Here is a 27,466-nt window from a genome sequence, read left to right as displayed (position 1 = left end):
AAGAAATAGCAAAAAGACAAAAAAAAAAAAAAAAAAGAAAAAGAAATAATGGCTAAAATGCTCCCAAATTTTGTGAAAGACATAAATTTGCAGAATTCAGGTCAATGAACCTCAAAGAGGATAAATTCAAAGGAAACTATATTCACACATGACCCAATAAAACTGCTAGAAGCCAAGGGGAAAAAAAAAATCCTAAGAGCCACTGGAGAAAATTGACACATTACACACCAGGGAACAATTATTCAAATGACTACAGATTTCTTATCAGAAAATACTAGGGCCATAAGACAGTAGAATAACACCCTTAAAACACTAAAAGAAAATAACTGTCAAACCAGGATACTACGTATTCTGAAAATACCCTTCAGGAATGAAGGTAAATAAAGACATATCAGATGAAAGATGAAGGAAAACTAAGCATTTACTGCCTAAAAGAAATGCTAAAGAAAGTTCTTTAGGCTGCAGGTAAATGATACCTGAGGGAAATTTTGAACTCTAGAAATGAAGGAAAAACAATATAAATGACACATGTATGGGTAAAAAAATAACAATTTATCAAACCTTAAGTTTAAAAAAGTATTTATGACTTGATATAAAAAATCATAACAGTGTCCGAACAATTTTTCAACACATGTAGTGTAATATAAATGACAACTTCAACATAAAAGGGAGAGGTAAATGATCCTGTGTGGTGTTAAGTCATTTACATTTTACTTAAAGTGATAAATATTAACTCTAATTATATTCTGAAAGATTAAATGTATATACTGATTCCTAGAGAAATTAAATATACTACAAAGACATAATCAAAAGGCTAATAAAGTGGAATGTTGAAGTACATTCAAAATATATAAAATATAATATTTAAAATATAACCCAAAAGACTATAATAAAGAGTAAACATGGAAAAAAAAAAAAAACCCAGAGAGAGCAAACAGAAAAGTAAATGAACAGAAAAGTTAATAAATAAATACAACTGTATCACATTAAATGAAAATACATCTAATCATAACAAGTAAGAGACAAACTATTAGGCTGGATTAAAAGCAAAATCCAATAATATGCTATTTGTAAACTGATCTACTTTTTATAAGAAATCCACTTTTAATATAATGATATAGATATGTTAAAAACAAAGCAACAGTGAAAGATATACCATGCAAATACTAGTGAAAGGAAAGTTGGAGTGGCTATATATATACATATATATATATATATATATTTTTTTTTTCCCCTCATGTACAGCATGAGGGCCAAGTTACTCTTACATGTATACATTTTTTTTCCACCCTTTCTTCTGTTACAATATAAGTATCTAGACATAGTTCTCAATGCTACTTAGCAGGATTTCATTGTAAATCCATTCCAAGTTGTATCCAATAACCCCAAACTCCCAATCCCTCCCACTCCCTCCCTCTCCCCCTGGGCAGCCTTTCCCCCTCTATTCTCTAAGTCCATGATTTTCTTTTCTGTGGAAAGGTTCATTTGTGCCATATATTAGATTCCAGTTATAAGTGAAATCATATGGTATTTGTCTTTCTCTTTCTGACTTATTTCACTCAGGATGAGAGTCTCTAGTTCCACTCATGTTGCTATAAATGGTATTAGTCGTTCTTTTTTATGGCTGAGTAGCATTCCATTGTGTATATATACCACATCTTCTGAATCCAATCATCTGTCGATGGACATTTGCACTGTTTCCATGTCTTGGCTGTTGTGAATAGTGCTGCCATGAACATGCGGGTGCATGTGTCCCTTTTAAGTAGAGTTTTGTCCGGATATATGCCCAAGAGTGGGATTGCGGGGTCATATGGAAGTTCTACATATAGATTTCTAAGGTATCTCTAAACTGTTCTCCATAGTGGCTGTACCAGTTTACATTCCCATCAACAGTGCAGGCGGATTCCCTTTTCTCCACACCCCCTCCAGCACTTGTTATTTGTGGACTTATTAATGATGGCCATTCTGACTGGTGTGAGGTGGTATCTCATGGCAATTAGACAAACAAAAGAAATAAAAGGGATCCAAATAGGAAGAGAAGAGATAAAACTGTCACTGTATGCCAATGACATGATCCTATATACATAGAAAACCCTAAGGACTCAACCCAAAAACTACTTGAACTGATGAATAAATTCAGCAAAGTAGCAGGATAGAAGATTAACATTCAGAAATCAGTCACATTTCTATATACCAACAATGAAATATTAGAAAAGGAATACAAAAATATAATACATTTTAAAATTGCACTTCAAAAAATCAAATACCTCAGAATACACCTGACCAAGGACGTAAAGGAATTATATGCTGAGAACTATAAAATTTTATTTTATTTATTTACTTATTTATTTTTGTCTTTTTGTTATTTCTTGGGCTGCTCCCGTGGCATATGGAGGTTCCCAGGCTAGGGATAAATCAGAGCTGCAGCCACCGGCCTACACCAGAGCCACAGCAACGCGGGATCAGAGCCACATCTGCAACCTACACCACAGCTCACGGCAACGCCGGATCATTAACCCACTGAGCAAGGGCAGGGACCGAACCCACAACCTCATGGTTCCTATTCGGATTCGTTAACCACTGCGCCACGATGGGAACTCCAAGAACTATAAAATTTTAATCAGAGAAATTAAAGAAGATGTAAAGAAATGGAAAGATAGTCCATGTTCATGGATTGGGAAAATCATTATTGTAAAAATGGCCATACTACCCAAAGCAATCTACACATTCATTGTGATCCCTGTCAAATTCCCCAGGACATTTTCACAGAACTAGAACAAACAATCCAAACATTTATATGGAACCACAAAAGACCCAGAATCGCCAAAGCAATCCTGAGAAACAAAAACCAAGCTGGAGGCATGTAAGTCTCCCAGACTTCAAGCAATATTACAAAGCCACAGTCATCAAAACAGTGTGGTACTGGTATCAAAACAGACAGACAGACCAATGGAACAGAAGAGAGAACTCAGAAATAAACCCTGACACCTATGGTCAATTAATCTTTGACAAGGGAGGCAAGAACATAAAATGGGAAAAAGAAAGTCTATTCAGTAAGCATTGCTGGGAAACCTGGACAGCTGCATGCAAAGCAATGAAACTAGAACACACCCTCACACCACGCACAAAAATAAACTCAAAATAGCTGAACGATTTAAATAGAAGAAAAGACACCATCAAACTCCTAGAAGAGAACATAGGCAAAACACTCTCGGACATCAACCTCATGAATATTTTCTCAGGTCAGTCTCCCAAAGCAACAGTTAAATAAGAGCAAAAATAAACCAATTGGACCTAATCAAACTGAAAAGCTTTTGCACAGCAAAGGAAACCAAAAAGAAAACAAAAAGACAACTTACAGAATGGGCGAAAATACTATCAAATGAAATAACCCCAAAAGAAAGAAACTATTAATACATACAACATGGATGAACTCCAAATATATTATGCCATGTAAAAGAAGCCATGTCAAAATGCTGGATACTGTATAGTTCCATTTATATAACATTCTGGAATCAGCAAAAATATAGGGACAGAGAACAGATCAGTACTTGTCAGTAGCTGAAGGAGGAGGGGAGAAATTTTGACTGTAATGTTTGCATGAGGAAATTTTGGAGGGCATGATGAGACCATATGCATACTAATTTTCATGGTGATTACACAACTATATGAATTTCTCAAAACTCAATGAATTGAACAAAAAGTGAATTTTACATGAAAATTTAAATTAAAAAATTTTAATGTTTCATTTGTTTTCTTATTCTTTCAATTGTAGAGAATGGAATGGAAAACTTGCTTCATTCTTTCAATTTGAAAAATGGTTACTCAGCTTCCTTTGACCTATAGATCCTTCAGAGAACAATTATAACGTGATAGCACAAAAATGTTGCCCATATTAAATTTATCTTGGCCCTCATTTCCTAATATACTACCCATTCTATACTTTGGACTTGGTTTCTGCCTTTCTCTAATTGCTTTATATTTCCAGTTTTGTCATCCTGATAGAATCAGAGATTTCTTGAGGGATAGATCAGGACCTCTTATGCTTCATTAACTATCATAGTGATAGATATGTCTTAGAATTCTCAGTAATTCATTCTGGAATAAAATGAAATAAAATAGGATGGGTGTTCCACGTTGGATAAACTGAAGCTATGGAATAGAGGAAGGTTCCCTATGCCTCTCATATGCATTATCCTCAAATTCTCAACCTGACACTCAAGAGAGTTTAAGAAATTTATCCAAGATCATACAACTAGAAAATACAGAATGTGGAGTTCCCATTGTGGCTCAGCAGTAACAAACCCAAGTAGTATCCATGAGGATGCGGGTTTGATCCCCGGCCCCATTAAGTGGGTTAAGGATCTAGTGTTGCCATGAGGTGCGATGTAGGTTGCAGACCTGGCTCAGATCTGGCATTGCTGTGGCTGTGGTGTAGGCTTGCAGCTGCAGCTATGATAGGAACCCTGGCTTGGGAACTTCCATATGCCACAAGTGTAGCCCTAAAAGAAAAAAGGAAGGAAGGAAGGAATGGAAGGAGGGAGGGAGAAGAAGGAAGGAAGCAGAGAAGGAAGGGAGGGAAAAGAAAATGCAGAATGTGGGATTCGAGTTCAGGTATGCTAATCCATAAACTGTCATTTAAACAATGATCTGGAGTTCCCGTCGTGGCACAGTGGTTAACAAATTCGAATAGGAACCATGAGGGTTCGATCCCTGCCCTTGCTCAGTAGGTTAACGATCCAGCGTTGCTGTGAGCTGTGGTGTAGGTTGCAGACGCGGATCGGATCCCGCGTTGCTGTGGCTCTGGCATAGGCCAGCGGCTACAGCTCCGATTAGACCCCTAGCCTGGGAACCTCCATATGCCGTGGGAGCGGCCCAAGAAATGGCAAAAAGACAAAAAATAAAAACAAACAAACAAACAAACAAATAATGATCTCCACTCTACCTCATCTCATAACATGATGAATAAACTCCAATGAAAGTGAACTACCAAAGCCTCTTGATAATAACAAAAAAAAAGGAGGCTATGGTATTTCATTGATTCGTCAAGTCTTTTTGTTTCTTACAGAAGCCTAAGTGATTACATAGGAATAAGAGTCCTCTTATAATTAAATTATTATATTATTGTACAAAGGGGACTTACCGTTGAAGAGCTATATCTTCTTCCTAAATCTGTACCTTGTGAAATCCTAAGAGTTGGCTTCCTACAATCAGGAAATTAGGTGATTTTTGTTGGTGGGAACAAAACACCAAACTAGAGATTAGTATGCAAGAAGATTACTAAGGAATATTCTTGGGAACAATCATCTGTGGAAGAAAGGGAAGGAAGGCAGGATTGTATAGAGAGAGATAATGGGTTGCAAGGTAATCTCAGTGAGGTCTCAGCCAACTGAAGGGAACTCTGAAGCTGGGATAACCCTTCATAGTTATCCCAAGTTAGAGTAGGGGGAGAGAAGGCTGGAAATTTATACCTTCACAGCATTATCACTGGCTGCCAGATGCCCCAATTTGGGCAAGCAAGCTCTCTTTACTGAAAGCAATCCTGCAAAGGGCTGACAACCAAGAGCTGACAGCACTTCAACAGCTGGAAGGGGAATCTTGGTGGCACACCAGAGTGTCACATATAGTGACCTCTAAAGCACCTTCCTGTCCTGATTCCATTTTTTGTCTTTTTATGACCATACCCACAGCATATGGAAGTTTTGAGGCTAGGGGTTGAATGGGAGCTGCACTGCCAGCCTGCACCACAGCTCATGGCAATGCCGGATCCTTAACCCACTGAGCAGGGCCAGGGATCAAACCCACAGCCTCAGAGATACTAGTTGGGTTCATTACCATTGAGCCACAGTGCGAACTACCCCTCTTTGACTCTTATAATGGTGGCATCATAAGGATTATCCAGAAAGCAACACCAAGTGAAAAAAGTCTTCAACTCACCCACCTCCTATAGAAAACAGAAAATTAAAGAAGATACTGGGGGAAGGTAGGAATATGTTTAAACCATTTTACCTATAACATCTGGCTTTCAGAAGGATAATCTTAAAGCTTCAAGGAAATGTATGCCTTTAAATAGATGTTATTCAGTGTTTGTTATTAATGTAACTCAGGACTTGACAATTCTCTCTACAAAGAGCAAGACATTAAATAGTTTAGGCTTTTGTGGACTGTATACTCTTAGTTGCAACCCTCAACTCTGCAGTTGTAGTGAGAAAGTAACCATAAACAATATGTCAACTAATGGGTGAGGCTGAGTTCCAACAAAACTTTACTTACAAAAAGAGGTGGCAGGCTAGATTTTGCCCACAGGCTGTAATTTGCTGACTAATATAACTGATATAATTGAATAACATGAAATTTAACTCATTCCCTTTCTATATACCACAGAGCACCACATAAACCCTAGAATGACTAAATGACCCTCATGCGAAAGATAATGAAACTATTTTCCTATAAAATCACTTTTATGCTTAACTCTGTTATTTGCAGCTGAATGCAACCCAAAATATTATGCAAATTTACCTTCGATAGAGTGACCAAAGAAGGCTTCTACGGGAGTTCCCTTGGAGCATAGTGGGTTAAGGATTTAGCATTGTCACTGCTGCAGCTTGGGTAGCTGCTGTGGTGCAGGTTTGGTCCCTGGCCCAGGAGCTTTCACATGCCTCAGGCACTGCCAAAAAAAAAAAAAAAAGAAAGAAAGAAAAATGGAAGTCTTCTATGAGGCAGAAGAGTTTTAGCCTCTATAACTTAGTGCTGTGAGAAAATAAAACTGCTGAGTGTTTGTGGTGGCAAATGCCAGTTGTCCGTCATATTTATTTTAACCTACCCCCTAATTTTAATTTGATAAAATAAAGATTGTCTTTCCTGGCTTGCCTAACTTGCAGCTAGATATGACAGAGCTAAGCTAAAAGAAAGGGAAGTACTGAAGTGGGTGAGAAACTGAGTGAAATGCACAGGCAGATTTGAGGGTAAATATTGTTTCCAAAATATGCTCTCTGATGCAATATGTGTAAGTGAATGTAGTATGAGCAATTTCTAGAATTGAACTTAAAAGGATACATACCTTTCTTCCCTTTCTCCTTGCTACCAGTTGGAACATACATGTGCTGGCTGCGACCAGAGCAGCCATTATGAACCAGGAAGCAAACCTAAAATTGAGGCCACACATTGTATAGACACAAGCTATAAGGATCCTGGAATCCTAAAACCACACAAAACCTGGTCTACACTGATTCCATGACTCTCATGGGAAAGGAGACACTTTTTCTTGTTAAGCTACGGTTATTCTGAGCTTTATGCCATTTGCAACTTTGCCCAGCTCAAACTATTACAGAAATTTATGTCAGATTGATGGTTCAACAGAAGCCTCTATGAGGGAGACCAGTTTTATCCAAGATCTCAAGGACAAACAAGAGCCAGGCCTGGAAAAAGCAAAAGCAAAAAAAAAAAATATATATATATATATATATATATATATGTAGTTATAGCATAAGGCACCACTAGCACAAACATTTTGATATAGGAAAGAATACAGTTTGTGAGAGAAACTGAGAGGAGGCCAATATGGCTGATGATTTGTGATAGAGGCAGAGGGTAGACATAAGAAGGTGTCAAATCACAAAGGTGAGGAATTATATTTCACTCTAAGAGCAGTAGGAGGCACTGAAAGATTTTAAGCAAGGAAAAGATCTACCCCTTGACAACTGCTAATGACTGCCCCTCAGAGCCTGATTTCCATACACCCCACCCCCACCCCCAGCCTCTATCTCTTGGGTGTTGCGTAAGCCTTCAGGCAGTCTTTTTTACAAACTTCCTCCCAAGACACCTCAGGCCTAGCTCCCTCCCTTTGGAGCCACACACGCACCCCATTTATTCACTCCAGTGGCAGTACAGCTCACTCCCTCCATAGCATTTATTCCTGGACTTGCCACCACAAGCCACAACAGGCAATCTTTTGATTTTAAATATTTCAGCATTAAGAGAGGGACACGTGACCCCAAATGCCAGGGCATATATGCCAGCCTCTCTAAGCGGTTCCTGAAGCCCCTAAGTGGTTCTCCTCCCTTAGTTTGAAGAAAGGGGAGGAAACACTGAAGGAACTCCTCACTCTTAAAACTCTACCCCATAGTGAATTCTTTTTTGTATATAGACTAAAGGCGGATGATTACTCAATTCTGATAAAAGCAAATTTTGGCTACCTCCTTTATAAGAATGATCTAGCACCACAGTTAGAATATTGGGTTATAGTAATTTTTCTTAGGTTGGACTCAGCTGCAAGGCTAAGAAAGTATAACAACTTCCAAAAATATTTCCCCCACAAAAGATGTGACTATTGATAATTCAACACAAGAGGAAACATTCCATTCAGTCAAAAGTATTTTTAAGAGCCTACTACATGTAGGTGCTATCCTAGATGCTGAGGACATAATAATGGACATATTTCAAGCTTATTGTTTAGTGAAGAGAGAGATATGGCATATTATGCTGTATGTAAAGTACATTACTCTGTGTATATATTCCATGTATAACAGTTACACGTTATACTTGTATGACATGGAAATCTAACCTGGAGATACTTAGGAAAGAAAAACAAAGCACCACTAGGGCCTTCAGCATAGTCTCTGAACAAAGAAATGGACTGCCAGAAGACCAGGGTTGAGGAATTTATAAGGCAGATCACAGGAGATCCCAAAATAATCAAAAAATCACTAACATCCTAGTTAGAAACAGAACTAGGGATCTGTAACTTGTATAGGCAGCAGGAAGAGTGAACTGTGTAATGAAGAAAAGAAGCAGAGCAAGAAGCAGCACATTATCTGTAGGGTGGAATCTTTTTCCCTGGAAGAAGCTGCCTAAGACACAGGCAAATATATCTCAGCTCTTTTGTTGAGGCACATTAAAGGTGATAATATAGTACTTATTACTTACACAAATGTAAAAGAGAGAATAACTTATTTTTCCTGGACATGGAGATGTTATGATAGGAAGTGACGGTCACAGAAGTGATATAAGTGGCATACAGGAAGAAAGCAAATCCCACCAGGTAGAGAGGGGGAAAGGAGTGTTGGGCATCTGTTGCTTTGCCTGTACGGCATTCCAATTTCCTTCCCATGGTAACAGCATTCTGTGTTTTACTCTGGAGAATCACCCTTCCTTTCTTTCCTGTTGCCTTAGAGAGATTGTCAATTAGGTGACCTATTCCCTATTCAATTTCTAAATCTATATAGAATCATTTAGACATGTTAAGAAGCAGGAGGTAAAGAGCACAAAACCACTTACCTATTTAAAATAAGTGTTTTTCAATCCATCCTCACTCACACAATGATACTGATACAGATTGCAAACTGGCAGCCAAAAGGCCAACTTGGCCTAGCAATGTGTTTTTCTTGACTTGCATAAATTTTTACTACTGTGTTTATTTGTCTTTACACAGGGTTTACAACCTCCAGATCACCACATGCTTCAGTGATACCTCCTGGCTTATAACAGCTCTTAGGTCTCAGGTGGGCATGGAGAAAAAGCCAGACTGCTCATATTGTACTATGCTAGAAGCGTCGCCTATATATTTTTTTTTCATTTTTTTTATTACTCAAATGAATTTATCACATCTGTAGTTGTATAATGATCATAACAATCTGATTTTTACAACATGTGTATAAAGCACTAACTGAAAATGAGACAGGCTTTGAAATAAGATCTATCTGTAGAATCATCCTGGGTCTTTCTACCATACCTAAAAATCAATTCAGTGATATATTCACTCATTATATATACACCTGCTCATTGAATATGCATTCATTTAATATGCATTCATTCATTTAATATGTATTTATTGAATATCCTCAAGATGCAGTTATGAAGGTATGATGTTAAGTAAAAGCAGACATGGTTCTTCTCCTCTTGAGCTTACAGTATAGTGCAGGATATAAATATGACCAAATAACTATGTATGCTAATATAAATTTGCACCTGTGGTGAGTTCTTGCAAATTGAGCTACATGGGTACCTAAAATAGAGGGAATTGGAATAATTAGGGAGGTCCTGAAAGGCTTCTCTGAGTAGGTTATGTGTGAGTAGAGATCTGAAGGGTGTGCAGTAGTGCTAAGAAAGAGAAAGAAGCATATTGTTTGCAGAAAAAAAATGTGCACAGGTACTGTGGGAGGATAAGAGGAACTTAGAGACCAGTGAGGCTGTAGTATAGACAGTAGAGTGGGTTTGGCTAGTTAAGAGTCAAAACATTCAGTGTTTTAGAGACTTCATTAAATTTTCTCTGAATCTTTAAGAACAGTTATTGTTAAAATAGGTAGAGGTTGGTGTTATATTAACGTTTTGGAAAAAAGACACTTCAGGTGAAGTATAGAGAAGACACAGGAGAGATCACATGCAGGGTAAATGTTGGTTAACAAGTTATAAAGTTACTGTAATCCTTGGTAAGATGTTCTTAGCTACTCATAGCTTTGGTTTGAATGGTAGTGATGGATATGGAGATAAGTGGATAGATTCTGACATAGGTAAGTAAAATTGAAAACACTTGGTGTTGGAATGAATATGGGGATGAGGTTAGACAAGGTTGTCAAGGTAGACAATAAGTAGGGCTTCAGACTTTCTCTCCTGGAAATGTACTGTGATGCCATTCATGAAGACAGAAATTTGTGTAAGAGGATCTGGCTTGGGAGAAAGATGCATTCATTAACAGACATCAAAGTTGAGGTGTTTTTTAGATATTCATGTGGAGATACTAAGTAGGTAGTATATTTAAAGGCCTGCAATTCAGAGGAGGATTTTTGGATAGAGAGATAAACTCTAGAGTAATCTGCACATAATTAGTAATTAAAACAGTGTATATGAATAGGTCAGTCAGGAAAAAATACAGAGTGAGACCTGAAGGCAGCTTAGCACCACTTAGCTGGACTCAGAATTAATGTGATTATTTAGATATTCACAAGTAAGGTTTGTGGGGTTCTTTATTTTTAGCATGTTAGTAGTTATAGTAGATATCTATTTCTATGTAATGTGTTACACCAAAACTTATATGTAGTGGCTTGAAAGAACAAATTCTATTATCTCACGGTTTCTGTAATTCAGGAATCTGAATATGGCTTAGCTAGTTCTGCTTCAGGATCTTTCAAAGTCTGCAATCAAGGTGCCAGCCACAGTTGGTAGTGATCTCACAAGAATGCTACTACAAGAGTTCAGACAACTTTGAAGTTAGGGGACACACAATCCACACAAAGCTGCCCTCACTTCTGATACCATTTATGGGTTCAGGGTTTCACAAAACCACACTCAGTTTCAATAATTTTATAGAAAATTTCACAGAACTTGTTGAAAACTACTATACTCACAATCATGGTCTATTACAGGGAAAGGGTACAGACTTAACTTAGCCAAAGAAGAAACGTTACAGGTGGAGTCTGAGAAAGTACTAAACGTGGACCTTCTATTTTCTTTTCTCAGAGAAGCCGGGACATGTTACTTTCCCAGCACCAATGTTTGACAGTATGCATGGAGTACTGCCACCCAAGAAAACTTACCCAAGCCTGTGTTCAGAGATTTTACTAGGACTCCATTATGTAAGCATGATCAAGTGGTTGATCTCAATCTTCAAACTGACTGATATCACATGACCATCCTAAGTTATAATGTTGGCCTTTGAGGCATGGCCAGCTCCCCGAACCAAATTGTCAGACAGTCCAGGATGACCCAAGGCCCTCAAGCAAAAAAGACATTCTTAGCAAACATTACATTCCACACATCACTTAGAGATTACTTCCCAGAAGTCAAAAGCAAGGGTCAGACTGCTTTTTGGACTAGTTTAAATTCTATATACCTGCCAAGACCGTGTCATTTCAAGGATCAATGGAGGAAGAATCCACTCCCAAGCTCATTTACATAGTTGTCAGCAGGATTCAGTTCCTTGTGGACTACTGGACCAACAGCCACAATTCCTCATTAGCTGCAGGCCAGAATTTGCCCTTGGTTTTTGCCATGTGGTCTTTTCTAACATGGCAGTTTAGTTCATCAAAGTGAACAAGCCGAGAAGGCAAGAAAGAGGAAGTGCCAGTGAGAGAGAGTGCTTGCAGGATGGAACTCACAGACTTTTGTAATGTAATCATGGAAGTGACATGCCATCACTTTCTGCTTTATTCTATTCATTAGTAGCATTTCATTAATTAGTTTTAGCCCACACTCGAAGGGAGATTATGCAAAGGCATGAATACAAGGTGACAGAGATTATTGGAAGCCATGCTTCCGACCCTACTTTCTCCCACAGTAGGATTAGGGAGAAAGACAGGGGAGATGGAGAAGTTGAAGGTAAAAAAAGAAGGGCAATTGATGAATCAAGCTCCTGGAGGTAAAAGGAAATGGAATGATGACACATGAAAGAGAGGAAGATGTTATACCTATAGGAAAATGAGTGGTATCAATAACGAAATTTTCTTCGATCTAGTTGTTGAAGGTTCTATATGGTGTATGACACTGTAAATGGCCAGTGCCTGAACAGCTGCATGAAAATTCCTTTTACTATATAGAAAAGCTGCTCCTTCTCAATTAACTCCCTTCTCACCCCTTCGCTACTGAAGTAGTTGTTTAAATCATGATTATCTTATGCAGTGAGCACTTGGGACATCAGGAATTCATTATCTGTTGCACAAAATTAGTGTAATAAAATACTGTAGGTTGGAGTTCTTGCTGTGGTACAACGGGATTGGTGGCATCTTGGGAATGCTGAGACGTAGGTTTGATCCCCAGCCTGGTACAGTGGATTAAGGATCTGGTGTTGCCACAGCTATGGCTTAGGTTGCAACTATGGCTTGGATCTGATCCCTGGCCGGGGGAACTCCATATGCTGCAGGGCAGCCAAAACACAAAAAGAAACAACAAAAAACAACCGTAGTTTGACAGAAAGTCAACTGAAGGTGGGTTGTATACATGCTTACAATAAATAGATTGTTCAAAGAAATAACCTGGCATTTTCAGTATTAGGATTAAAAGCCGTAACTGTGTTCAGCTATCTCATTGTATCCTCCATAATGATGAATTGTATAAGATCATTAAGATTGGATTTAGCATTGTTCAAATTTTACTAAAATGCTGGTTCTAGGCCTATGGTTAGTTACTATAAAAGAGATAAAGTGATCCTTAATTTCATTTAAGTTACAAGGGAATGCTCTTAAACTTTAAAAAAAGAGTTCAATTAAAAAGGTGATAAAATTTCTGAAATCAAGGGCTTTAACTTTGGAATATGTTATATTCAGTTGAATTTATAAAAAGTTTCCCTATTAAAAACAAGGCATTAAGGGAGTTCCCATCATGGCTCAGTAATTAACTGAAGTTTCAGGTTCGATCCCTGGCCTTGTTCAGTGGGTTAAGGATCCAGCATTGCCGTGAGCAGTGGTGTAGGTCGCAGACTCTTCTTGGATCCCTCATTGCTGTGGTGTTGCTGTGGCTCTGGTGTAGGCTGGCAACTACAGCTCTGATTGGACCCCTAGCCTGGGAACCTCCATATGCCACAGGAGCGGCCCTAGAAAAGGCAAAAAGACAAAAAAAAAAAAAAAGGCATTAATATTAAATTGCCTGATTTTGACTATGATAAAATAATAAATCTATATTTATAGATTTAGAAAAAAATACATCATAGATGGTTTGCATATATTTAAAAGAAAAAAGCAAGTCAGAATGGGTTTACTAATAACATTCAAATTCTATCATATGCTCCACCTCCTGAATGTTGTTAGAAATCACAAAACTATGCTCATTGAACTCTTAATTTTTTTGTATCAAATCCCAAATAGTTGCTCAACATTCCCCGACATTCCTACTTACTAGTTCCCTAGTAAGTAAATTTTTTACTCAATAATAAGGTTACAACACATCTTTTCTCTCTCAAGTCTCTAACAACCACTCTTTCCTCTCACTTCCACTCAATATGTCATTGGGAATACACATGAAATAAAACAAAAACTGCTTCAAATTCTAACTAACCATTTCACCAACTTCAGCTATCTTTATCTGTATACCTCCCATTCTGTTAATGAAAAATTATCATTGATTCCCTTAGAGGCCAGTATATCATTTGTCTGGTGAATATGATTCCCTCTTGTCCTCCCACTTCCAGCAGTCCTGCAATCACCAACTCTTCCCTTTATACTTGATAACTGCCATAACCTCACACACACATTCTAATATTTACTGTCCTCAAAACACCATCTCTTGATCCCCACATCTCCTTCCTGCCCTAATTTTCTGCTTTACTTTAAATTCCTGGGTAAAGCAGTTCCCATCATGGCTCAGTGGTTAATGAATCCGACTAGGAACCATGAGGTTTCACATTGGATCCCTGGACTTGCTCAGTAGGTTAAGGATCCGGTGTTGCTGTGGGCTGTGGTGTAGGTCACAGACTCAGATCAGATCCTGCGTTGTTGTAGCTGTGGTGTAGGCTGGAGGCTACAACTCCGATTAGACCCCTAGCCTGGGAACCTCCATATGCCGGGAGTGTAGCCCCAGAAAAGACAAAAAACAAACAAACAAATAAATAAATAAAAATTAAAAAAATTAAATTCCTGGGTAAAGTTTCTATATTTGCTGACTCACCTCCCATTTTCTATCCAACCCACTGCAATCTTATATTACCTCCCCCACTACTCAACTGAAATGGCTTTTATTACATCATTAATGACTTATTTATCAAACTCAATGGTTAGTTTGTTTTATCTTATTATTGCAATTATAAGCAGCATTCAATATAGATTATCCATTCTTTTTTGAAAATCTTTTGACTTTTCTGACAGATGTCACACCACATTGCACACACTTCAGTTTTCTCCTGAGATATGGCCTAACTTCTTATCTTTCTTTACTGACATTTTCCGATTTACCGGTCCTCTAAAAATTTCATCATTTTAGCTCTTACATTTAGGTCTATGATCCATACTGAGTTAAATTTTGTAAACTGTGCGAAGTTCAAACTTTATCTTTTAGTGTATCAGTATCCAATGGTTTTACCACCATTTGTTGAAAAGATTGTCTTTCCACCACTGAATTATTTTTGCCAAAATAAATTGATCATAAATGTATGAAAGTCTATTCCTGGATTCTATGCTGTTCCATCGACTATGTCTATCCTTAGGCCAATACCACATTTTTGATTATTGTAGCTTTATAATAAGTCCTGAAATCAGGTACTGTGAATCTTCCAACACTGTTATTCAAAATTGATTATTCTAGGTCCTTTTCATTTCCATGTCAATTTCTGAAAGTGTATGTGAATTTGTATAAAAGACCCCTGGGATTTTGATTAGCATTCCATTGAATTTGTAGGTAAATGGTGTAAGAAATCTTAACAACACTGAGTCTTCTAATTCATTATCATACTACAGCTATTTAATTTGGTATTCTTGAACTTCTCTCAGCAATATTTTGTAAGGCTTAGCATACAAAATCTTGGGCAAATCTTGTTAAATTTATCTCAAAATAGTTTTGATGCCATTAGAACGGTTTGTTTTCAAATTTACAATTTCTGAATGTCCATTGTTTGTTTATAAAAATAAAATTTATTTTGTATAGTGCCACTAAACCCTGTGTCACCTTGCTGAATTCTTTATTAGTTCTAGTAGCTGTTTTTGTAGATTTTTAAGGATTTTCTACATAAATGATTATGTCATCTGAGGATGGTGATGATAGTTTTCCTATTTCATTTCCAATCTAAATGACTTTTATTTCTGTCTCACACTTTATTGCAGTGGTTAGTTACCTGGAAGTAATGTTGTACAATGTTGAACAGATGTAGAGAAAGCAGTCTAGTCCTCAGTGTTAAAAAGAAAACATTCATTTTCATAATGTTAATAGTACATTGTCATGGTTGTCATCTATCAGGTTAGGGAAATTTTCTCACATTCTTACTTGGCTGAGAATTTTTTTTTACCATGAATGGATTTGGAACACTTCAAATATTTTTTTCTTCATATTGAGATGACAGTGTGATTTTTCTTTTTAGAGTCTTTTGATATAATGAACCACCCTAATTGTGTTTTGAAATTTGAACCAAACTTGAACTTGACTTTCTTAGCATATGTCATCCTTTTTGGGTATTGCTAGATTTTATTTGGTAAAATTTTTGTCCCTGTGTGTGGTATTGAATTGTATTTCCTATTCTTATCTTTGTCAAGTTTTTATATCAGTGTATTTCTGGCCATAATAAATGAATTTTGAAGTATTCGATCCTTTTCTAATATCTGGAAGAGTTATTATAGGATTGGTACTATTCTTTCCTTAAAAGTTTTAGACTATTCAATCATAAAACCACTTGGTTCAGAGTTTTCTTATAAGAAGTGTGTGATATATGTATGAGAGAGTTTTTTAATCAGGGACTAAAATTACTAGGATGAACACAGAGACAGTCAAGTTATCTTTTTGTTTTCTCATGAACTCTGGCCGTTGGGGTCTTTCAAGGAATTTGTCCATTTCATCCATGTTTGTTGCATAAAAATTTTCTTAATATCCTTATCCTTTTAGTATCTGTAGACTTTGTAGTGATGACCTCTCTTTAGTTCCTGATATGGGCAATGTGTGTCTTTTTTTCTTGGTCAGTCTGGCTAAAGGGTTTATCAATGACACCAATCTTTCTGAAGAAGCAACGTTTGGTTTCATTTATTTTATCTATTTTTCTTCTGTTACATGTCACATATTTCTACTCTTTATTACTTCCTTCATTCACTTGCTTTCATTTTATTTCACTGTTTTTAGTTACTTAAGATAGAAGGTTAAATTACTGAGTTGAGCTTTTTCTTCTTTCATATAAGCAATTACCATTATAAAATTTAATGTTTTCATTTTCATTTAATTCAAAATTATTTTCTAATTTTTCTGGTGATTTCTTCTTTCATCCATGGATTAGGTATGTTACTTCCAAATAGTTGGAGAATTTTTCAATATATTTTTCTGTTATTTATTTCTAGATTAATTCCATTGTGGTTAGACAATATACTCTGTATGATTTCAGTCCTTTTTAAGTTGATAAAATTTATGGTTCAAAATATGGTTTTTGTGAACTTTCCATGCTCACTTGTCAAAATGATATTCTGTGCTGGGTTGAGTCACCTATAAACGTCAATAAAGTCAAGTTCGTAGTGCTGTTGGAATCTTAGGTATAGTCATTATCTGACTACTTGTTCCACCAATTAGACAGAGAGAAGTGATGTGGTCTCTATAATTATCAACTTGATTACTTCTATAAATGATTATGTTTTTCTCTTTATGTGTATACCAAACCTCTGTTACTTGATACATATACACTTAATACTGTGTCTTCTTGATAAAACTGACACCATTGCTGTCAGATTCTATCTTTCTTCAGCTTAAACTACCCCATGAGCCTGAAGTTTATAAGTTAACTCCTTTCCCTCTGCTTTTAGGTGAGTTCTGGCAAGTGAGAGACACCAGCTGGCCACTGGAGTGTGGAGAGAGGTTTGGGTACAGGTATACTTTGGAAATATTGTGGGTTTGGTTCCAGACCACCATAATAAAGCAAATATCAGAATAAAGTGAGTCACAAAAATTATTTGGTTTCCAAGTGCATTTACTCTATACTGTAGTCTATTAAGTGTGTAATAGCAATATGTCTAAAAAAAAAAAGGTATATACCTTCATTTAAAAATGCATTATTGCTAAAAAATGCTAACCAACATTTGAGCCTTCAGTAAGTCAGTCTTTTTGCTGATGGAGAGTTTTGCTTCAGTGTTGATGGCTGCTTACTGATCAGGGTGGTGGTGGTTTCTGAAGGCCAGGGTGGCTGTGGCAATTTCTTCAAATAAGACAACAATGAAATTTGCCACATCAATTGATTCTTGAATGATTTCTCTATAGCATGCATTGCTGTTTGACAGCATTTTACTCACAGTAGAACTTCTTTCAAAACTGAAATCATTCCTCTCAAAATCTGTTGCTGCATTATCACCTAAGTATATGTAATATCCTAAATCTTATCATTTCAAGAACTGATTAAATTTACTGTCTTACATGGGCCTGGTTCATGGCACCCCAAAATAATTACAATAGTAACATCAAAGATCATTGATCACAGATCACCATAATAAATAAAATAATTAACAAGTTTGAAACATTGTGATAATTACCAAAATGTGACACAAGAGACACAAAGTGAGCAAATAAATGCTGTTGAGAAAATGGCGCCAATAGACTTGTTAGACTCAGAGTTGCCACAAACTGTCAATTTGCTAAAAAACACTGTTATCTAAGAAGTACAATAAAGCAAACCACAATAAAACGAGGTCTGCCTATTTTTAATCCCTCTAGCTCCTCCCGGTTGGATACAGTTTGATACTGGTTTTGTGCCTCCATTAAGTTACTCACAGGTGGCTACCAGGTGATAGGTGGCTGTCTCCTACTGCAGTAAGTCTCCCTGGGCCCTGGCAATCCCTTTCTCCCTTACCCCTTAGGCCTAAAGGTAATATTGACTCTCTGATTAGTTCCAGGTGCTTCACCATCACTTTTTGCTTTCTGCAATACTGTCCACATCTTTGTAAACTGCCCTTTCATTAAGCACCTTCCAATCACCTCTCTTGAGTATGCTATCTGTTACTTGCTGGGATTTTTACCGATATAACATTATTGCACTAGCTTAAATTATTCACAGAGAATTTCTGTTCTTCCCATTCCATTCACTGGTTTAACTAAATTAATCACTTAACATCAGGCACCTGAAGAAGGAAAAAGGGGCCTATTTGGATGTTTGATAGAAGAAGTAACAATGGCTATCTGCTGTACCAGTTCTCCTATATTCTCAAGCCTAGGCACTAAGTTTCTAGAGATTCTTGTAGATGACACCATGTGCCATGCCAGAGACCTCACACGTCCTACTAATGAGCTGCAGTGGTTCCCTACAAAGTATCAGGTCTCAGGTAGGTACCTAGGCTGAGCACAAAAAACATAGCATTCAACACAGGCGCCCCAGGCTGCAATCAAGTGGAATTTTTTCCCCACTTCTTCCCCTATGTCTGAAACTATGTGGTATTTCGTTTGAACAGGGCAAAGTTGTGACAGACTCCCTAAGTAGGAATTTAACCCAGGACAAACTATTGCAGAGGAATAGGCAATGGAGAATACTCAAATTACAGCAGGACATTTACATGAGAAATTCTCAGTTTTCTTTACATTGAAGACAGCTGTATTATCTCTGACTCAGACTGAAAAACCTTCTAAAGAGTAGATCGTAAAGAACACTTACAAAAGATAAAAGTGCTGTGAAGGGGTGCTTTACAAAAGCGTTCACATTTAAGCAACTTAATCTTGCCCAGTTAGGTTTTCAAAAGGGGGGGGGGAGTAGCAGTTTTTATATACCGAAAACAAGTACCATGTGACCTACTTAGTGTTTCCACACAGTGAATTCGTCTCATTTGTGCACTTGCCTTGCCCGCAATCCAAGAACAGGCATCCTCGACTTCAACAAAAGAGCTACTAGTACTAGCGCGGGAAGAAGAGAGGATGGCACGGTCCGGAGACACCAGCTTGGGATTCACAAGAGCACAGCTCTTTTCCAAGCTCAGCTAGATGGCAACCCGGCCAGTCCCTAAGCCTTGCTCACCTCAGCCAGTTTCCTTTCTCAGTGAGGCCCCGCCTTCTGGCCCAAAGTACCAATTAAAACTACCAAAGGAAAAAGAAAAAAAAAAAAGAAAGAAAAAAAAAAAAAAAAAAACAATAAATTGCCGGACCGCGTCCTTCACTGGCAGACTCTCGCGAGAACTTGAGGAGTGCCGGCTGTTCCTGCGGAGACCTCGCGAGCCGACCTCCGAGGGCGGGCTCCGCGGTGGCCCCGCCCTTCCTGAGCGCCGGCGCTCCTTGGCGGGAATTTCGCCTGTTTGGGATTTAGACCCCACGGACTCGCTAGTTGTGGTCCGGACTGCTGAGGGCGGATCTCGGGGACTGAAAGCGTGACCAGGTACGACGTGCCCTAAACTGGGGGTACCTGGGTGTGCAGAACACCAGCTCTATGGTCGGCCGCGCCGATTGGTGCCTTGTGCGGATCTGGCGGGACTTGCCCTTTGCCCCGTAAGGAGTGGGGTTTTGCGTCGGGCCCTTCTGGTCCCTACCCTGAGTCTGCAGGGGAGCTTATAGTTCCCGGCACTGCAGGAAAACGGGCTCAGTGAGGTTTGGTAACGTAGCGTAGGGCACAGGTCCAGGCGGGCTCTGGAGTAAAGCTAGATCTTTCCTGCAAATCTGCTTTCCTCTTAACCCAGTCCCGGGCCGCAGGTCCGACGTAAAGGGGATTTCTGAGATCTAACATCCTTAGTCTCCGGGAGTCAGTTGGGGGAGAGTTGCTGAGGATTTGACTTCTTGGTTTTTTTTCTTTGTGCTGGGGGTCGTTTGGGGAACTTTCTGAGGTCACCTCCAGTTTCTCTGCCCGCCCCACCTCCAGGAATCTCGTCACAACTTCTTTGGAGCCTTGATGATAATCATAATGAACCCCACAAATTTCAGGACATGAAGTAAGCAATGGATAGCTGTTCTGCTGCGTCAACATTCCTGACCGACAGCTTGGAACTAGAACTGGAGAGAGAATGGTGCAACCCCCCTTGCTTTTCTTGTGATTTTGACAACAGAGGAGGAGGAAGGCATTTTTCTGGAGAGTCCTACCTTTCCAGCGGAGCCCTTAAGCGGTAGGTAAAAAATCGGACACTTTGTTTTTCCCTATTCAGATTTTTTATCAGGCTGTTTAGGAATGTTATTTAACTATGACTTCAGGCAATTAAACTTTGATGACCACCAAGCAGTTTTTGTAAGTCGGTGTAGTACATCACACGGATACAAGCTTATGCTGTTGGTTTCCTCCTTGGAGTTTATCTGAAAGATTTTTGGAGGGAGAGCTTTCTTGTTACCTGAGGCTTTCTTACCTCACTACTGCCTCCGCTTTGGAGTAGGGAGCTGGGCACTGATTTACCTTTTATTTAAAGTGAAATCTGAACTACCTGGGCTTTTTAAAGTGGCATTTCCTTCTAAAACATGAGACAATGTTCTGAAGCTTCTCAATAATTCCTAAGTACACATATGCATTTTTTGTCACCCCAGTGTCTTCTAATTCTGTATATTTATACATACAGAAATCTTATAGACTTATTTTTCTTTAACACTCTAATAAATGCTCCAGATGGTATAAATTCACAGAAATGTTATTCTTCAAATCTCTTGTTTTGGATGTATACACGTATTGCAGTCAAACTGCTGTGATTGAAATATTTTAGAAATGTTTGCTGAGGCAATTTCATCAGAAAGGAAACCATTTTTGTGGATTTTCACAGCTGTACCTTCTTTGAGACCTTAAAAGATATTATTCAGCTTGATTATGCCCTTCTTTAGTCATGGTTCAGAATAGCTTTTAACTGTTTTAAAAATTACATGTCCCCTCAAAGGGTGAAATTCTACAACTGAAGAACAGAGTGAAGACAGATGAAAGTATGTTCCCTAGAATCCTTTTGACTTTTTCTCAAGTTACATTTCTCTTTACTTATCCTTTCTTAATCACAATATAGGATTGAATTCTTAATACAGTCTAGCTTCAGTATTCCTAAGACATGATGTATCAGGCATTTCTTGACTTTATAACATCATGGTGGACTTGTCATATGTAATATGGATTCATATAATTTACGGGATTTAGCACATCGTGTGAGATTAGATCAGTGTTTTCATTTCAGGCTAATTTTGAATCTCGATCCTTTACCAACTAATTTTGAAGAGGATACAGTGGAAATATTTGGCATTCAGTGGGTTACCGAAACAGCATTAGTGAATTCATCTAGAGTTCTCTTTCATCTATTCAGGTATGTTTTGTTTTATTTTTAATGGCTGTTAAGAGTAGATGCTGTTCAGCTTTAAGTTACATTAGTGGGTAGTTTCTAATTTTGATATTACAAAAGCACCTGTAGAATTGTGCATGATGCTCACTTGATTACCTTATCACTAACAATTAAGCAATAATGTTTGGTGGATTAGGGATTTTGATGAGATCTTCATTACTGATATTCAGAATTTTTATTCTTCTGTATTTGACAGCATATGTTAAAGACAAATATTTAAGGCTTTGAACTGTACAATAATTTTGGAAGAAAAATGAAATATTTTTGTGTTTAATAGCCATTTTTTTAATAATGTATAGAGAATGAACTCAGACTTTCCAAATATATTTTTCAAACTATATAATAGAAATGTGTTTAACTTGGACAATATTACAAAAAAACTTTCAATGAAAGCTTTCAAACACAAAAATGTGGAGAGAATAGTATAATGAATCTCTATAGACCCTCTCTCAGTTATAATAAACATCATGTTTTTATCACATTTTCCTCATGTGTTCTTTTCCCTCTCCTTTCTTTTTTTTTTGTCTTTTTGCCTTTTCTAGGGCCGCTTCCCATGGCGTATGGAGGTTCCCAGGCTAGGGGTCTAATCGGAGCTGTAGCCACCAGCCTACGCCAGAGCCACAGCAACGTGGGATCCGAGCCACGTCTGCGACCTACACCACAGCTCACGGCAACGCCGGATCGTCAACCCACTGAGCAAGGCCAGGGATCGAACCTGCAACCTCATGGTTCCTAGTCGGATTCCTTAACCACTGCGCCAAGACGGGAACTCCTCCCTCTCCTTTTTGCTTAAGTTTTTTTTAAGCAAATTCCAGGCATCATGTCATCTCATCCTTAAACACTTCACTATGCATTTCTTAAAAATATGAACTTTTTAAAATGTAAATATTATCTCATTATCACAATTAACAAAATTGAAACAGTTCTTCATTTTTATTTAAAACCTAGTCCATAATTCACATTTTAGTTTTCGAAATGGAGTCATTTATCAAAGACAAATTATTATCCCAGAACACATTAAGAAGCATGGTAATTTTAGGAGTTCCCGTCGTGGCGCAGTGGTTAACGAATCCGAATAGGAACCATGAGGTTGCGGGTTCGGTCCCTGCCCTTGCTCAGTGGGTTAATGATCCGGCGTTTCCGTGAGCTGTGGTGTAGGTTGCAGACACGGCTCGGATCCCGCGTTGCTGTGGCTCTGGCGTAGGCCGGCGGCTACAGCTCCGATTGGACCCCTAGCCTGGGAATCTCCATATGCTGTGGGAGCGGCCCAAAGAAATAGCAAAAAGACAAAAAAAAAAAAAAGGCATGGTAATTCTAAAATTTATATGGAACCACAAAGGATCCCAAATAGCCAAAACAATCTTAAGAAAGAACAAAGCTGGAGGCATAACTTTCTGATTTCAAACTATATTTCAAAGGTATAGTAAATGCCAATGAATGGAACAGAATTGAGAGTCAAGAAATAAACCCCAAATATGGACAATTAATTTGTAGCAAAGAACATGCAATGGAGAAATGATCATCTCTTCCATAAATAGTATGGGGAAAACTGGACAGCCACATGCAATAGAATGAAATTAGACCAATTTCTTACACCATACACAACAGTTAACTCAAGATGGATTAAATATTTGAATGTAAGACCTGAAATCATAAAATTTCTGGAAGAAAATATAGGTAGTAACCTAATTTACATCAGTCTGAGCATTGTTTTTGTGTCTCTGACTCAAAAGACAAGTGAAACAAAAGCAGAAATAAACAAATGGGACTATATCAAACTAAAAGGCTTCACATAGCAGAGGAAACCATCATTAAAATGAAAAGGCAACCTGCTGAATGGGAGAAGATATTTGCAAATCATATGCTTATTTAGTTTATAAGGGATTAATATCAAAATATATAAAGAATTCATAGCTCAATAACAGGAAAACAATTCATTTAAAAAATGGGCCAAGGAGCTGAATAGACATTCTTCCAGAGAAAACTTGTAGAAGGCCAATAAACACATAAAAGAATGTGTGTGTGTATGAATATGACCTGGTCACTTTGCTGTACAGCAGAAATTGACAGAACATTGTAAATCAAGTATAATAGAAAAAAATCTTAAAGCTGTTCCATATGACTAGTTATTAAGGAAATGCAAATCAAAGCCACAATGGGATATCACCTCATACCTATTAGAATGGCCGTTATTGAAAAGATAAGAAATAGCAAATGTTGGAGAAGATGTGGAGAAAAGGAAACTCTTGTGCACTGTTGGTGGGAATGTAAATTGGTTCAGCCAGTATGGAAAACAGTAGAGTTTCATCAAAAAGTTAAGAATAGAACTGTATGACACAGCTAGTCCACTTCTGGATATTTTTCCAAAGGACATGAAAACAGTCATTTGAAAAGAAATATTCACCCCATGTTCATTACAGCATTATTTACAATAGTCAAGATATAGAAACACCCTAAGTGTCAACTGATGTGTGAATAAAGAAATGTGGTATGTATATATATACATATATACAGAGTGGAGTACTACTTAGTCTTAAAAAAGAATGAAATCCTGTGATTTGCAGCAACATGAATGGACCTTGAGGGTGTTTTGCTTAGTGAAATAATCTAGAGAGGAAAAGAAACACTATATGATTTCAGTCATACATGCAATCTAAATAAGCAAATGAACAAAACAAATTCACAGATACAGTGAACAGATTATGATTACCAGAGGGGAAGGCAGTTGGGAGATGGGTGAAAAAGGTGAAGGGAGTCAGCTGTGCGGTTTTGGAGAGTAATTAGTTGTGTGGTAGTGATCATATTGTAGTATACACAGATGAGGCATTATAATGCTCTACATTTGAAATGTAGATATTTTTTAAAGGAAATATACATGGTACATTTAAATGAAAATGGAAAGGTGAAGGGATTTCTCCTCCTTCTGTGAGACCTGTGCCATATCTTTGTGTTTTAGGGGAAAACAGACTATGTGAGTAATTCTCTATAATCCTGAACATTACACAATGAGTTGAGTCTTACCCAGGACATAAGTTATGAATATGGTTCTATAATTAAGGAGTTGAAAGTTAACTAGAAAGAATGGTAACAGAAGATTCTTCTCAGAAGTCAAGGTAGAACATCATAAATAAAACTTTTCTCTGATAACTCTAGTCTAAGTTACATATTCTATTCTTTTTCAGAACTCCTGTTGTATAACTATATGATACAATTTAACATTTCATTATAGAACTGTTAAGCTAGGATATTTTATCTTAAACATCTTAAAGATGTAACCAGTTTTTTGTTTTTCTCTCTCTCTCTCTTTTTTTTTTTTTTTTTTTCTTGTCTTTTTAGGGTTCCAACAGTGGTATATGGAAGTTCCCAGGCTAGGGGTTGAATCAGAGCTGCAGCTGCCGACCTACCATACAGCCACAGCAACGTCAAATCCAAGCCCTGCCTTCCACCTACACTGCAGCTCATGGCAACACCAGATTCTTAACCCACTGAGCGGGGCCAGGGATAGAATCTGTGTTCTCCTGGATACTAGTTGGTTTATTACTGCTGAGCCACAATGGGAACTCCATAACCAGTATCTTCTTGATGGCAGATGAAATCTGTGATATTTTATGTAATTTTTGAGATAAATGTAGCTGTTAGTAGATATTTTGGGGAGGTCAGAAAAGGCTTTTTTTTTTTTTTTTTTTCCTCTCAAAGAGTTCACTGTCTGAAGCTGACACTAATAACATCCATGAAGTATTAAACATTCATAAATGAGCAGCATTAAAGCTGTGTAATAGACTTGGAAACACTGTCTATATAATTATTTACATGCTTTAAACTGTTCTAAACCTAATTCTCACCTTCAATTTTTTAAATTAGGCAACAGCTATACAACTTGGAAACCTTATTACATGCCAACTGTGATTTTGGTAAGTTTTAAGTGTGTTTAATGTCAAAAAGGAATGGTGCTCCATTCCAGTGAATTGCACGTGGGTCTGACATGTGGCACTGGGATATCATAATAACATGAAGGAAGTGTTAGTTCAGAACTTCAGGATAGAGTTATATTTAGTGTTCCAAAAAAAAGTATGACGCTTCAGTTTTGTTGTAGATGAGATTTATGGTATTTTTCCTAATCTGTAAGTAAAAACTGCCTTAAGGCTACACATCTCCGAAGTGAATTAGTAGCTTGCTTTGGAAGTGGGGAGTGGGATGGAGAATTTAAAAGAGAAATGGAAGTGCCAGACCTCATGTTATCTTCTTGCTTTCCTTTTGTGCTTTTTGTTTTTATTTTTGTTATTTAATGGATTTCCAACTTGGGGAAATTGGTGTAGTTAAGATACTGAAGAGACTTGAAGGACAGTGTGTTTTAGTAAAGGCCTAGCTGATTCTCCTTTCTAATGGTTTTGGTACAGTGTAGTATTTAGAATCATGGCTGTGGTTAGTGTGGGTTCCATCCTTAGCTAATTGTGGGTCTTACTCTAGGTAATAGTTCCCACCTCACTGAATTCTTGTGAGGACTAAATGACCTAATGCATGTTAGTTAGGTGCTTGGCCTAGTATCTATTATTAGTGATGCCCAGCAACCAAGGATCACCTGGAACACAATCTTTGGTCGAAGAAGGGTTTATCAGCTTATGAAGCAAAGGAGAGATATACATCATGAGGAACAGTTGGGGCTTCTCCGTAACAGGAAGTAGGGAGGGGCTTGGGTAGGTGCTTATGCTGGCTGGTTTGGGTAAGTTTTAAGGGGGTGGGGCTTTATTCTGGATTTGATGCTGTTAAGAAATAGGCAGTTTGAGGACTGAGTATATTTTTAAGTTTTATTTAGGTGGTACAAACAGAAGGAGGCAAGGGAAGATCTTGATTAGTGAAGGAACAATAGTCCTGTTACCTGTAAGAGGGGGATATTCTGTTTTTGTATTTTGTTTGGTTTTGTATGGGTGTATAGTGCCTTGTTTCTGTGTCAGACATGATTACAGAGAGTTTTTGTTTTTCTTGTTTCACCATAATCACAGAGTGACCTTGTGTGACTATTTTTAATATTATGTGACAACGGTTTAATTTCGGTAGGGAACATCACAGCCTAATTGTTAGCTGTCAGAGCTGTTTGATTTGTTTTCTCTGTCCTCAGTAAATGCTGGATATAACTGTTTTATTATTGCCTAGTCTCTACTTCATGCAAGGTACTGATGAATCAAGGAGGAAAAATAGGCTGCTGAAGCGTTTGCAGTTGAGTAAGACAGATAAACAAGCTTAGATCAGCATGGTAAATGGAAAAGTGTAGTAATAGAGGCATCTACAAGCTGCTGTAGGATTCAAGGGCTTCATCTGTTTGTGTGCCCATCACTGATTGATGCCAGATCTGGGTCTTCAAGGATGAGGGGGAATTAGGTGGGCAGAAGATTTTGGAGAAGTCTTGGGGTAGGATGAGTTTCAAGTAGAAATCACTATATAGCAAAGAGACTTTGAGGTATGTAAAAAGAAAAGTTCACAGCGTGGGGAGTAAGTAGTAATTATGTGTGGCCAGACCCAAGTATGTATGAGTGTGATTAATTTTGGGGAGGGATGAAATCATAGGTATTTTTATAAACAATGCCAAAGAGTCAGAATTT

At 37.7% G+C, this 27,466-nt stretch overlaps 2 protein-coding genes across 26 annotated transcripts in view; one reads left to right on the top strand and one right to left on the bottom strand.

Moving 5' to 3' along the window:
- LOC102160801 (uncharacterized) overlaps nucleotides 1-19,761 on the bottom strand; it is a 1,256,521-nt gene extending 1,236,760 nt beyond the window's left edge. For 13 of the 17 annotated variants that reach the window (XR_014806243.1, XR_014806209.1, XR_014806241.1 and 10 more), the window contains exon 1: nucleotides 19,601-19,761. The gene's annotated coding sequence lies outside the window, so the exon portion shown is untranslated. Of the gene's footprint in view, nucleotides 1-19,381 lie in introns of all 17 variants that reach the window. The other 4 variants (XR_014806264.1, XR_014806253.1, XM_084960987.1 and 1 more) reach the window with 2 other exon arrangements.
- A 100-nt stretch (nucleotides 19,762-19,861) lies between these two features.
- MMS22L (MMS22 like, DNA repair protein) overlaps nucleotides 19,862-27,466 on the top strand; it is a 153,865-nt gene continuing 146,260 nt past the window's right edge. For 5 of the 9 annotated variants that reach the window (XR_014806079.1, XM_021073207.2, XM_021073193.2 and 2 more), the window contains exons 1-4: nucleotides 19,862-19,954; nucleotides 20,494-20,672; nucleotides 21,708-21,833; nucleotides 25,731-25,780. Coding sequence is in view for 8 of the 9 variants with exons in the window: in XM_021073207.2 (XP_020928866.2) it covers nucleotides 20,509-20,672; nucleotides 21,708-21,833; nucleotides 25,731-25,780 (340 nt within the window). In the remaining variant the exon portion in view is untranslated. Of the gene's footprint in view, nucleotides 19,955-20,431; nucleotides 20,673-21,707; nucleotides 21,834-25,730; nucleotides 25,781-27,466 lie in introns of all 9 variants that reach the window. The other 4 variants (XM_021073201.2, XM_021073188.2, XM_021073197.2 and 1 more) reach the window with 1 other exon arrangement.

This window comes from Sus scrofa, chromosome 1 (genome assembly GCF_054392235.1).
Source record: "Sus scrofa isolate SSC_HxYL_T2T_F1_AM1 chromosome 1, Sscrofa_HxYL_maternal_Yorkshire_Landrace_v2.0, whole genome shotgun sequence".
Lineage (NCBI taxonomy): Eukaryota > Metazoa > Chordata > Mammalia > Artiodactyla > Suidae > Sus > Sus scrofa.
The sequence above is the reverse complement of the archived record's forward strand: the minus strand, read 5'-3'. Positions and strand labels throughout refer to the sequence as shown.